The sequence below is a fragment of the Sander lucioperca genome, chromosome 15 (genome assembly GCF_008315115.2).
Source record: "Sander lucioperca isolate FBNREF2018 chromosome 15, SLUC_FBN_1.2, whole genome shotgun sequence".
Taxonomy (NCBI): Eukaryota; Metazoa; Chordata; class Actinopteri; order Perciformes; family Percidae; genus Sander; species Sander lucioperca.
In genome coordinates this window covers 8,921,969-8,935,432 of record NC_050187.1, presented here as the reverse complement: position 1 = coordinate 8,935,432, position 13,464 = coordinate 8,921,969, and the positions used below count along the sequence as shown (strand labels likewise).

The following is a 13,464-nucleotide window of genomic DNA, read 5'->3' as shown; positions in this document are numbered from 1 at the left end:
ATCTTCTAAAAAATAAATGTGTGAAAAAATGTGAATATTGTTGTTATATTATGTTAAGAAATTGTATCCCAAAATAACTTACAGAAGGCCCTCTAAGCACTTTAAAAATATGCAACTCAACTGTAAACTACGGACTTAACTGTGTACTTCTACTTCGGAGAAAAACATTGTACTACTACATTTACCTTCAGAGAAATGTTACTGGTTACACAAAATTAATAATAGGCATGCACGCACACACACACACACACACACACACACACACACACACACACACACACACACACACACACTGATATTTGTTGCTTTATAGTTAAATTTAAGGTTGTGATCCTTAAATGTGCCTTTGGCAAATCCAATGAGTCAACATTTGTAATTTCCTTTGGAACAGCTAAGCTAATTGTTTCCTCTATGCTAAAGCAGCTGACGTGACGTTACTCAACAGAGACATTGCCCAACTAGACAGATAATTGGGAAACGAAACAAATGACGGCAGTGCAACACTGAAAAGAATTAGGCTCAATCTTAGTTCCAGGGAAATAATTGCTTACAGTATTCCTATAAATCAAGACTTACATTTTTCTTTCTCGTTCAGCTCACTGAGCCTGCTCCATTACTCCCTGTGATATTTGGGGTTTAATTTTAGGATAATATTAGAAATTATAACTTTAAATCATTTAGAAGTAAGAGAAAATAAAAACCATGAAGTGGAAGTCCGATAACTTTACATTTTAAAAATGAAACTTTTGTAGTTAGGTGTTGAATCAGGCCAGAGTGTCATACTGGTCAAGGCTGTTAGCATTGCTGTCATTCATTCAATATTTCACAACCCAAAATGCAACTTGGCTCCTGTGCATATTGGCTAACGCATTTAAGGCACTCTTGAGTTTTGATGAACAAGCGGGAGGCAAGTTTTGATGAAAGCCACAAAAAGTTTTTAAATTGTTCTTACACACAATTTAGGATCAAATCTGTGTGTGTGCACCATTCATGCATGAGTTTAGGAGGTCATTAGGTGTCATCACCCGTGGTGGGTACAGGTCCCCACCACTTTTTGAAATGGTTGTTTGTCCCCATCACTTTTTAAAAGCTAAATGTTTTAAAAAAATAGAACAGAAAACACAGATATTTGTGTGTTTGTTTGTAGCTGATCGACTCATTTGCCTGGGAAATCGGCACCTTGAAGAAGGAAATGGGGAAGAAGACTAAGCCTGCAGAAGGAGACCACAATACAGATACACTCCTTGGGTGAGCTCAGAGTGTGTCTGCACATAAGACAGTTTTCTGTTTGTGTGTGTGTGCGTGTGTGTGTGTGTGTGTGTGTGTGTGTGTGAGAGTGTGTGAGTGTGTGTAAGTGTACATACTTATTTTTTAATTTCCATGCCAGTATTGCCATTTGCTACAATGTAGTGCAGTTCTTCATGACTACCAACAGAGGACACTCTTATAAGGCCTTATGTGATGGCACAAATGTGATGGCCACATACTGACACAATGCTGTCACGTAGCTGTGTCAGGAATCAGAAGGTAGCATAACAAACTGATAAGCTTTCCGGGAACTGGTATAATGTGTGTGGGTGTGGGTGTGTGTGTGTGTGTGTGTGTGTGTGTGTGTGTGTGTGTGTGTGTGTGGACTTTGTCCCGTAAGTCTTTGAACCTAAATGACATCTTACCTTATTTTACCCTTGTAGAAAACTGAGATCCCAGACAATCTTCTGATGATGATACAATATAAGCTTTGAAAAGAAGAGTCAGAATGTGTATGTGAATAATGTCAAGTTGAATTCAGACCATGCCCATTAGGGCTGCATGATATACCGTTTTTTTATCGTCATCGCAATATCAACTGGCGCAATATACATATTGTGAAAGGCTACAACATATCGTGAAAGACGCTTAGAGATTTTTTGTGTTAGTTGAAAAAAAATATCAGTAGAAAACTGCACTTTGTGCTCCCGGGTTGCTCACCTGGTGGAGTGTGCACCCATGTATAGAGGTTTATTTCTCGACGCAGAGGCCCAGGGTTCAAGTCTGACCTGCGGCACTTTCCTGCATGTCTTCCCCCTCTCTCTCCCCTTTCATATCTTAGCTGTCCTATCAATTAAAGGCAGAAATGCCCAACAAAAAATCTTAAAAAAGAAAAGAAAACTGCACTCATAACATAGCTGTCATTGTTTTTTCAGTGGTGCCTTTTATATTCAAAGCAATGTTCAGTTTGTTCAATATAAGAATGTTGGTAATGATTTCCTTTCCTTTGTTTCAAATTCAACAAGCAATTTGTTTAATTTTAGCAGAATACTGAAAGCAACAGAAATGCCAAACTGAGTTCACTTTATCTGTATATTTATGTATATATTTAAGTAATATGGTTATCACGATATTCAACAATGTTATCGCATATCGCATATTTTCTTTATATCGTGCAGCCCTAAAGCCCAGCATACCTTTGCTGGAATCATTAGTGTGCATTTCTGGTAATTCATTTTCTAAGACACAGTTTCTGTAGCATATATTTCATATTTGTTTGATCTTGTTATCAGACTGGGTGAAGAGGTGGGAGGTCTCTTCCTGCAGGCTTCCCCCTGTGCCGGGATGGGAGCGGGGCTGGCCAGAGCCAGAGATTCGGGCTACGATTCCCTGCATCGGCGGCTCAGTGTTCTGGACAGACTGGTGCAGACGCATGCTGTGTGGCTCCAGCTGGGCCTCAACCACCAGGATGCCATACATATACTGCAGAGCCAACCCACTGGGGTAAGGGAACAGCAGCCACTGGGACTCCTTGTATCCACACTGTTGAAACAATCATTTCAACGCCTCCTCGGTGTTACTACAGCATTCAAAATCATTGCCACCAATTAACTCATTTTTAACACAGTCCAACAAAAGTGTACTTAGCGAAGTATGAGACAAAGTGCAGTCTTGAAAATAACTGCAGTCAGTAGGGGTGGGAATCACCAGAGGCCCCATGATACGATATTATCACGATACTTCTTACTACTTCATTATTTATGACCTTTTTCTTAAACTTCACATTATGTCCCAAAGGAAAACTTTGTAAACATCGGTTTTATCTGGTCTTAAAAGCGGTTGATTTTATTATTCTAGTACCAAAATGTTAAATTCTCATGTGCAATTTCTATTATAAAAGACTGATATTAACGTCCATGTATCAATACAGTATTACCACGGAAAATCTCGCGATACTATGCTGTATCGTTTTTTCCCCCAACCCCTACGAGTCACCCAATGCATAGGTTCATTTGTGTGGATTACTGTGTTTGTGAATAGAAGAGAACAAAACCGTATGTGATGGGTAGGGCTGTAGTGATGACAGATGCAGTGGTTGATCACCTAAACACAAAATGTAGAGAGTTTATTATATACAATCCAAGTTCAGCACCCTTTTTTAGGCATTATACGCCTTCCTATGTTTATTCCCAAACATGAACTCATGAACAATGGAACACCCACCTGAAATCAGCTGTTTCCTTTTATACATGAAGGTAGAGCTGGGCGTAAGCAGCGTTTAAAACACGTTTTAAAACACTTATGTCATATTACGATATTACGATTTCCAAAATATCTAATCTCATATATCGATATATTATCAAGATATTGCCCAGCCCAACATGAAGGTTACCTATGATCCATCTATGTCTTAATTGGCATTTCTTTTTTCCGAAAATAATGACATCCGGTGGAATTTCCGGTGGCATCGGAGCAATCCCGGAAGGGGAATGTCGTGGATATAGACTAAAGCAACTCTTTCCAGTCTCGCCCTGAGAAAGATCCTGTGTGGTCGAAACCAGTCGGCGTTTGTGATATATTTTTCTTTTATATGCCCTAAACTGATTAAGGCATTTTAACTACAGTACATCCTTTGCTCGGTGCAAGTTTGCCTTAAGTAAGCCCTAGTGTCTTCTCTTTTTCTATAGGTGACCAGATTGAATTCAACACCCCGTTTCCACCTGGTAGTAAAATCCGATCTGAGTGATTGGATCACAAGTGGTCACTGTAGACACATTTGGAGACACATTCTACTGCCAAGTGGGAACACGCGTACCTACAGTAGAGCTGTCCACTTGTGATCCCATCACTCAGATCAGATTTTAAAACCATGTCGGAACGGGGCCCAAGAGCATTTTGCATTCACCTGGTGTTTACTACCGTACAACCGTGAGCACCCTGTATTTTTTCTTATTGCTAAATCCTGATTGGTGCATGGAAAGTACATGACAAAACCTTTTCCCAACTGAAGCCTGTCCTCTTTAAAATACAGGGAAGCGCACAGACAAAACCACTATGACATTAATCTCTCAAAAATACACTTGAGTCAGCATAATTTCATAAAGAATGACGCAGTTCTTCAGTAAACACTGAAGTATATGTTTTTGATTGGATGTTTCCTCCCCTGGCCTGCAGACATTTGTGGTGAGGAAGTCAACTAGCCTGCAGAGGAAAGTAATATCTCTACGCATGGACAAAGAATCTGCAGTTCCTGTCAAAGACTTCCCTGTCAAGGAGAGCCAGTACAGTAAGATTCTGGGAACCCCTACTGCATGTGCTTTGTGTGTGTGTGTGTGTGTGTGTGTGTGTGTGTATAAACATTTAATAAGCATGAAGCTCAGGGTTAAAAGAAGTATTCAGATCCTTTACTTCAGTAAAAAAACTAGTACCACACAGTGGTAAATACTGTTACAAGTAAAAGTGCTGCATTGAAAATTTAGTAGTGGAGTAAAAAGTACAATTTTCTTCTCTGAAATGTAGCGGTATAGAAGTAGAAAGTGGCATGAAAAGAAAAGACTCAAGTCAAGTACAAGTACCTCAAATTTGTACTTAAGTACAGTACTTGAGTAAATGTACTTAGTTACATTCCACCACTGATGAAGCTGCCTATCAGGTTTCTAAGTCCTCCACCAGCAACACAAACTATTATAAAGTAGAATGAAATGAAGAGGTTGTCACCGGAAATATAATTATTTTGTTGTAAAATCAATTTAATCAAAATGATGAAGGTGCTGTCCTGTTTGGTGAAACTGACAGCAACTATTGACTTACAACAGCCTGACTAACACAGGCATGCATTGCAGCAACAAAGATTTGCTCAAAGTAACTCAACTTCTACTACAGTCAAACCACCCACAATGTAATTAGTTTGCAAAAGCATCATAACCAATAAATAACAAACAGTTTCAAGCAATGTTATTGGCACCATTGGTTTTTTTTTGTTTTAACCTTCTGTTGTGTGTACAGTAATTCCTCTTGAGGCTTTGTTCCAGAGTTAGAGGGTTATCTCAATCTAATGTGTCAGAGGCTTCAATACAATCTTTTCTTCTTTGTTCTGTTCTATTTTCAGTTACCTGAAACACAGGGATTTTCCTGAAGCTTTGAACAGTCATCTCACTGCTCTGAATGTGTAGTTTCTTCTTCCTCTACCTGTGTGTGCACACTTTGGCACCAGACTGGAATTTCCCAATGCTTACCTAGTGAGAGTATGCGCTGTATGTGAATCACCGGCGGCGCAGATTATGTGAACGGGGTGCAGTTTACAAGGATAGCAATGCCGATATAGCGTACGCAACTGTGGTTAAACATGTCAAAACCCCACGCAGACAACGGGCTTATAAAACAGCGAAGTGGCATAAGCTAAAGCTAACGTTAGCCAATGGAAAGCATTTTACTTACTTTTCTGGGTGCAAAATCCGTGTAGGCAAACTTCACGATCCGGGGCGCATCTCTGCATTTTCCAAATGTGAATATGAGTCTCTTTGCGACCAAGTAGTTACAGGAACGTATTTATAGGGACAGTCCACTTCTAAACTGGTAGCTACTCTCCCCCAAAACCGTTTTTTCCATTTGCATTCGCACTGGCCAAGTGGCCATATAACTGGTAATCACACACAACACAAAGCATCACAAAAAGTGTTGATTTGATGCACATTCAATTAGCCAGTGCTTACAGTATGTAGACCTTTTGTTATTATAACACAGCCATTAGCAGCGTTAAGCGAGTGACGTCAGTAAGTGTGTTGTCAAGCAAGGAGAGCGAGCGGTAGCGGTGTCCAACTGAGAAGCGTATGTGTGGCTGTGTGGGAAAAAAGATCCCGGCCGAAACAGGAGAAAGTGTAACATCTTATATCAAATTTTTATAACCTATTAAGTCAGATCTTCATCCGAGTCCGAGTCGAGTCTCGTTATATATATCCCCAGGGTCCAGGACTCGAGTACTCCATCACTGGCCAGCAGTATACAAAGGTGCTGCTGGTAGTGATGCCATAATAATAATATTGTAGTAAACAACAGGACGCCACAGGTGATTTGTTCATAACAATGTTATTATAGCGGCCATAGTCTCGCATTGCCAGACCTTCCTCCACAGCGCTGCGGAGGAGGGTCTGGCTAGTCCACACAGCATTTCGGGATTGGAGAAAAACTTGGCATTTCCTTAAACCAATCACAATCGGAGGAGGACGGAGACATGTTGCCGCTGCAAAATAGCCTTGGTGGTTTGGTGGAACATGTGTACATTGAAAAGTTGTTTTAGTCGTGCAACAGAAAACTCAGATTAGACAGCTAGTCTAGCTAGCTGTCTGGATTTACCCTGCAGAGATCTGAGGAGCAGTTAACCATAGTCCTCATAAATCCACCAGAGTTTAGAATGCGGAAGGTGACGGACATCCTGCAGAAAAGAAGGACATCCGGTGGAATTTCCAGCAGAATTGACAGGTGCGCGTCAATCTACGAACCAATCAATTGCAAGTATAGGGAGACGCAGCTCCCATTGTGATGACTACAGAACAAAGGTATATCATGTAGTGTTCTTTAGTGCGCTTGCTAAAATTGCAATGTGAAACCAAAACTGACCGGATCAAATGTATACAATGTAGCAGAATTGGAAACCTTGGTTTGCACCTTCAGGTGTGAAAACCGGTCCAACCCAACCGGTCGCGTCAGATGGCCGCCCACCAAGAGCCAGGTTCTGTTTGAGGTTTCTGCCTGTTAAAAGGAAGTCACACCAAATGCTTGCTCTTGGGGGGAATTGTTGGATTTCTGTAAATTATAGAGTGTGGACTAGAGCTACTCTGTCTGTAAAGTGTCCTTGAGATAACTTCTGTTATGATTCATCTGACACTATAAAATGAAATTGTGAAGGCTCTCAGAGTCTACAGCAACTCTGTGAGGCTGTGCTTTGAGAAAAATGCAAACGTCAGCATGCTCACATCATAACTAATAAACAAAATAAACAATAAAAACTGTTTTATGGTTGTGCATAAACTCCATGCCGTAGCTACGCTGTCGCTCCTACAGCATTGTGACCCTTTCGGAGTTCTGCGTCGCGGTTGAACGTGTTTCTTTGCATCGCGGTGCATTTCACCGCCAGAACGCTAGGGGGTGTGTGGTTTCCGGAGGGTAAAACACAGGACTTCACCCAGGAGAGCCGCGATTGCGTCCTGCGTGTGGCGTTTAACAACCTTTTTTTTTTTTTTTTTTTTTTTTTAAAGTGCCCATATTATGAAAAAATCACTTTTTCTGGGATTTGGGGTGTTCTTTGGTGTCTCTGGTGCTTCCACACACATACAAACTTTGAAAAAAATCCATCCATGCTGTTTAGAGTGAGATACGGTTTCTGAATGTGTCCTGCCTTCAGTCTCTGGGTGAGCTGTTCAAAATCGGCACGGCTTGTGACGTCACAAGCCGAAACGAGCAGGCTAACCGCAACCATCAGCTCGTAGCGTTAGTGTTAGCATGCTAACGCTAATGCTAACGGTAGCATGCTACCTCGTTCTCAATAGCAAAGCACTGCTACAACATACACAAGTTCACCATAATCTACAAAAGAACTACTTACATGTGCGCCCTCATTTAGAAGTCTCCCAGCTAGCACTCTGTAGCTAAAACAGAGACCAGGTGAAAAGAGGAGCTGCAGCAGTGAGAGAGAGCGGTGCAGTACAACAAAAACATGGTGTTTTTTGAAAATTAAACGATGTAAACCTATTCTGGTACAACCTTAAAATACAATTATGAACCTGAAAATGAGCATAATATGGCTGCTTTAATAAAGCCTTCCCCAATGTTTTTTCCTAAACCCAACAGTTTATTTTTTTCGTAAGCGTTGGTCAACGTCTTGTTTTTGTCATGTTTTAGTGTTACTAAAGCCTTTCCCAATGTTCTTTCCCTAAACCCAACCTTTTTTTTTTTTACACGCCACGTGGTGACACGACGTGGTGTGTATGTTTACATCTGCTGTATACAGCGTAGACATACATGTGGGTAGCCCAAAATGCGTACAGATAACACGCCATTTGGCTTTAGGAAAGTGGCGTGTATGTTTACGCAGTCATGATGCCATGTTGCCCCTGTTCTTTCTGACCACGGTGGGAAATCTGTAGCAGGAAAAGTTAACCCTAACCCTAACCAGGAAATGAGTCACGGCCGAGCGACGTGCGTGGCCGCGACGTGTAATTACATTTTTTGAGAGGTGCACGTCAGGCTACGGTGTAGGGTCCGGCGAAGACGCAGAGGGGTCTGCAGGGGTCTGTGTGGGTACGCCGTTGATTCTACGCAGAACCATAGTGACAATGCTAACATGCTGATGCGAAACAGATACGCTTACCATGTTCATTCGCCGTATTTTAGAATGGTAGCATGCTAACAATTGCTTAAACACAACTAAAGTAGAGCTGAGGCTGATGGAAATGTCATACATTTTACCAATATTTGCTCAATAAACAAAGAATTGGACACATTGACTGGATCCCAAATTTTGTGGCGATCCATCCATCCAAAACAAATATTTCAGTAAAAGCCTTATTTAAGTCTCAACCAAAGTGCTGGGCTGACCAACAGAATGATATTGCCACCCATAAAGCCGTGCCATTAGCATGACTGATAATCTGGTTATTGCTTAAGTGTGTATTCTCTTCCAATAAATGACTAAAACCTTGGCACAAGTTTCCTGATTGAATTGGATTTCGGTTTTACTGTATGTGACTCATTTTACTCTCACGCTACTTGAGGATTACATTGTCCTGTGGCCTGTTAGAACTTGTGTTCTTTAACAGAGAATTGTTGAGTTGCGTAAAATTGTTTAGTGTATCCTAGTAGATAGATGGATAGATAAATTAGATAGATAGATAGATAGATAGATAGATAGATAGATAGATAGATAGTCTGTGCAGATGAAGCAAATAAGTCTTATTGGCCCATTTGCCAAATCAAAACTCTCTATCCAAAGTATGGTTTGATGACTTTAGAACTAAAGTATGTAACGCATGTTTGATTTTGCGGCTGTTTTTGACTGTTTCATCCCACCGTGTTGATGTTATTTTGGGTGTTGGAACCCACAGCACATTTTGAGAATTGAATTGGTGTTCATAGCGCCAAGTATTGAAAACTGTCAACGAAAGTTGACACGGCTTAGGTTCTTCCGTAGTTTTATTTAGTTCCATTCAATTCAGTTTATTTAAGGCCAGTGCAAATTAATAAAACACATGATTATACATGGATTAAAAGTGCCAGAATTAGCCAAAAGGGCAAATTTTTCATTAGTAGTTCTTTGACTGGATGTTGCTAGATAAAAATAATAATTATAAATCTTTCACTTATAAATGTCAATATTTGAACAAGAGTGTGATAGATTATAGCTCATTGGGGATTTCAGATAAGGAGAGTGCTAAGTTGTAGGCCTGCTCCCATCTAGACATATGTTTGGCTTTAACCCACTTCTCATTCACTCCAAAGTGTAAACCTGTATTCTTCTCTCGCTGTCTCTGCATCCTTCAACCTATTCAACCATTTGAATCAACCTTTGGATTCAAATGTACTGTAGAGACATAACTGCAAACAATTCCATTTTATTGACTGATAAAATCTCACACTGCTTATCTTACAACACACAGATATGCCTGTTATCTCTGTCGATAATCAGAAAACACTGAGTACAGTGCCAGTAGGCATGACTGTAAGCTGTTGCAACTGTGTGCCCATAGCAAAAAAACGTTTTCACTATTGTATTACCGACAAGTTGCATAAGTTTTCCTCCTCCCAACTGTTCTGTGTGCACTTAATCCCTTACAAATGCATTAAGCAACAATTTGAGTCCACATGGAGAAAGTGGTTAGCACCACAGTCATTCTGGTTGCTATTTGTTCCGATTATTTATATGACACTTATAATACCAGTCTAATTCTTTTATCCTTAGGGGAATTTAAGTTAGATGAGGGATTCTAAAGATGAAGTAAACCATTCCTTTAGCATGCATTGGTTTAAAACAAGTTGCTCTGGTTGTTGTGCTTGTTTCTCAGCTATATCCTCGTTGCCCCTTGCCAGTAAAATAAGTAAAAACATGATGCATGTGGAATCTGCATGGTTTTATATTCTAAGAGTTACAGTTTATGCCCAAAATCGCAGGATTTCTTTGATGAAATTAAATCAAAAAAATCTTGTATGGTTCGGTGGTCTTTAGAGTTTAACTACTAAATGAAATGGTTAATTTTGGAGCTGTTTTGACTAAACCTTGTTTTTGTTTTTAATGATTTTCCTCTGATAGTTTGCTGTGTTCATCATCATCTTCTTGTTGTTCTGTGCTCCTACAGCTTTCTCTTTGGTGGGATCAGGCCTGAGCTTTGCTGACCTTTTCCGTCTGGTGGCTTTCTGCTGCATCAGCAGGTGAGTTCATCAGTCCGAAATACTATATGTTTCATACACATTAGGGCTACACGATATGAGGAAAATATCTAAATGCGATTATTTGGACTGAAATTGCAATTATGATGTAATTCACGATATTGGAGGGAATCGTCATTTTTCGATCATTATTCACGTTTTCATTTAAAAAATATTAAAATGAAATGATTAAAATGTGATTTTTTTGCGAGGATCTGTACCAAACAAAGATTTTTTCTTTAGTCTGTAGGATAGGATTTGTAGGTCGGGACATCTCTGCAGGACCACAACTATACGTAATTCAAAATGGTATTTTGACACACATTTTGCCTTTAAGCAGTGGTGGAGGAAGTACTGAATCTCAGTACTTAAGTAAAAGTACAAATAACCAGAGATATATTTACTTTAGTAAAATTAAAAGTACAACAATGAAAACCCTACTTAAGTAAAAGTAAAAAGTACCTGATTTTAAATGTACTTTAAGTATTAAAAGTAAAAGTACTTGCATAACGATTTACTCTCTTAATGTCTATATTCTAATAATTTACAAAAAACTGTATGGGCTGTGGCATTTTAATTAAGTTAGTTTTAGGTTAATGTAATTGTGCTTACCATCTGTGGCCCAGTTTGCATTCTGACTTACAATTCTGGTTATCTATCAGGGTGATCTGCATGAAGCTCGACTTTGCATTATTTCCCACGGGACAGTGAATGCTGCACACATTTATTTAGCAAGAACACACAGGCTTGGACAACAAGTACATGGCTTCACAGCTGAGGAGGACCGGGAATGTTTTTAAGATAGATATACAGGTTGTATATTAACCCTATGTGAACGGATGCTTCACATATGACCAAGCAGAGTGTCGGGAGCAGCAGCGGTAGTACCGGGAGCGGTACGCGCTTGGCCAATAAATGCTATTGAAGGGCGGGTCTTGGCGTGGCCATAGTGGGATTCGTAATATCGCGAGCGGCACCGGGAGCTGGACGGCCGCTGCAAACGTGTGACGGTCAGGAAGACGTTTTGTCAGGGGGAAAAACTGATCTGAAATGAAACGAAAATGTAACAGAACGTTGTAGAAATGTAGTGGAGGAAAGTATAGATAATTGCTGCAAAATGTAACGAAGTAAAAGTCAAAAGTATGCACTATTGATTGTACTTAAGTAAAGTACAGATACGTGAAAAATGTACGTAAGTACAGTAACAAAATATTTGTACTTCGTTACATTCCACCACTGCCTTTAAGAAATATTGTTTTGGTTGATGGTGCATTAAAAAAAAAAACGATAAAATAAAAAAACAAATAACACATACAGTACATAATATAGCTATTTAACATTAAGAATGAAATGAAAGCTACAAATTAAAACAAAGGCCAGGAAGGAGGTATCAAGAATGTTGTCATCCTTTATCTTAACAGGGAAGCACAGAAGCATCTTTAGATGGATACATAGTTGAAATAGAAATATATCACTAGTGCATTACTATTCCAATGCACATAGCACCACTGGTGCCAGAACAAAACAACTACTCATTGTTATGTAATTTAAACAGGACAGACAATGAAAGCAGGTTTGATCAGAATTATAATTGGAAACACTAAGGTTCTCTCAGTACAGTCACTTTGTTTACCAGCAGTGGCAGATCATTGGAATGTTCCCAACCAGTGCTATGTAGCAAAGTTTACGGTTATGAGCTTTTGTAGTTAACATCAGCTCGAGATAATGATTGTTTATATCCTGGTGCGCTGGCACAAGACAGACTTCACCAGGACTGACCCGGACTTCACTTAATTGCACGTACACTATAATTATTATGTCCTTCACAAATCAGTAGGTAAAATGTTAAGCTTTGGTGACTCGGGTTTGCTTGACTGAGAACTTTGAAAAGCTTGTAAAGACCCACAGGGAGGAGAGCAGCGGGCATATATTACCCTCCAGCTGTCTGGTCCAACATACACCACATACCCAAGCTACACCATGCTCCTCTTTTTCAACAAAGTGACTCACACACGTTTTGAAAAGGCTGTCAGTCCCGCCCTCTTTTCTTTTCTCTGTTGACCAGGTCTTTCTCCCTTACACTCCATATTTTCTCTTTTTCTTAGGGATGTGCTGCCCTTCACTCTGAAGCTTCCAGAAGCCATCGCTTCAGCCAGAACGTCTGCTGATCTCGAGGAGGTTGCTAAACTTGGAGCAGGTTTGTTCTCAAATTTGAATATATATTTGGGGAACAAGAATGCAATTGGGGGAATCTGTGAACTGATTGCAAGCTGAAGGTGGGAAACTGAAGAGGACGTTTCTTGATTCCATTGCAGCAGAAAGCAACATGATTTAGATAAAAACACAATAGATAAAGGAAATAATCATGCTTCATGGGGAAAGTGATTGCTTTTTATCTAGAAAGAATTAGAAAATTGGCTTATAACATTTGCAAATGAAGCTGTTAACACATGTAAAAAAAAGTAATAGTCGAGCATGAAAACATAGTATGTGTAATGTTGGATGTAGGCATGTAAATGTACATCATTTGGTGTTCCCATAATCATATTAAGTAATGAAAATATAGAGTTGTAGGATAGGGAGACATGTTAAAATCACTAGAGAGGAGTCTCCAGAAAGGATTACCATGTAAACTATGTAAAGGTTGTGTGCAGTGGTGTAGTATCAGTGTGTCATGTCATAAGTTGTGTTTGTTATAAATCTTCCTTATTGTGTCAACAGAGACACCAGCCAGTTTGAATCAATTATTGGTAGTATTGCATCAGTTGTTTGCAGCCAAACTGATTTGTGTAGCTCTGT

At 39.7% G+C, this 13,464-nt stretch overlaps 1 protein-coding gene across 4 annotated transcripts in view; it reads left to right on the top strand.

Moving 5' to 3' along the window:
• LOC116047870 (ras and Rab interactor 2-like) overlaps window positions 1-13,464 on the top strand; it is a 54,261-nt gene that overhangs the window by 12,151 nt on the left and 28,646 nt on the right. For 3 of the 4 annotated variants that reach the window (XM_031296894.2, XM_031296891.2, XM_031296893.2), the window contains exons 3-7: window positions 1,148-1,248; window positions 2,541-2,751; window positions 4,423-4,534; window positions 10,596-10,668; window positions 12,771-12,862. In XM_031296894.2, the coding sequence (XP_031152754.2) occupies window positions 1,148-1,248; window positions 2,541-2,751; window positions 4,423-4,534; window positions 10,596-10,668; window positions 12,771-12,862 (589 nt within the window). Of the gene's footprint in view, window positions 1-1,147; window positions 1,249-2,540; window positions 2,752-4,422; window positions 4,535-10,595; window positions 10,669-12,770; window positions 12,863-13,464 lie in introns of those variants that run through there. The other variant, XM_031296895.2, reaches the window with a different exon arrangement.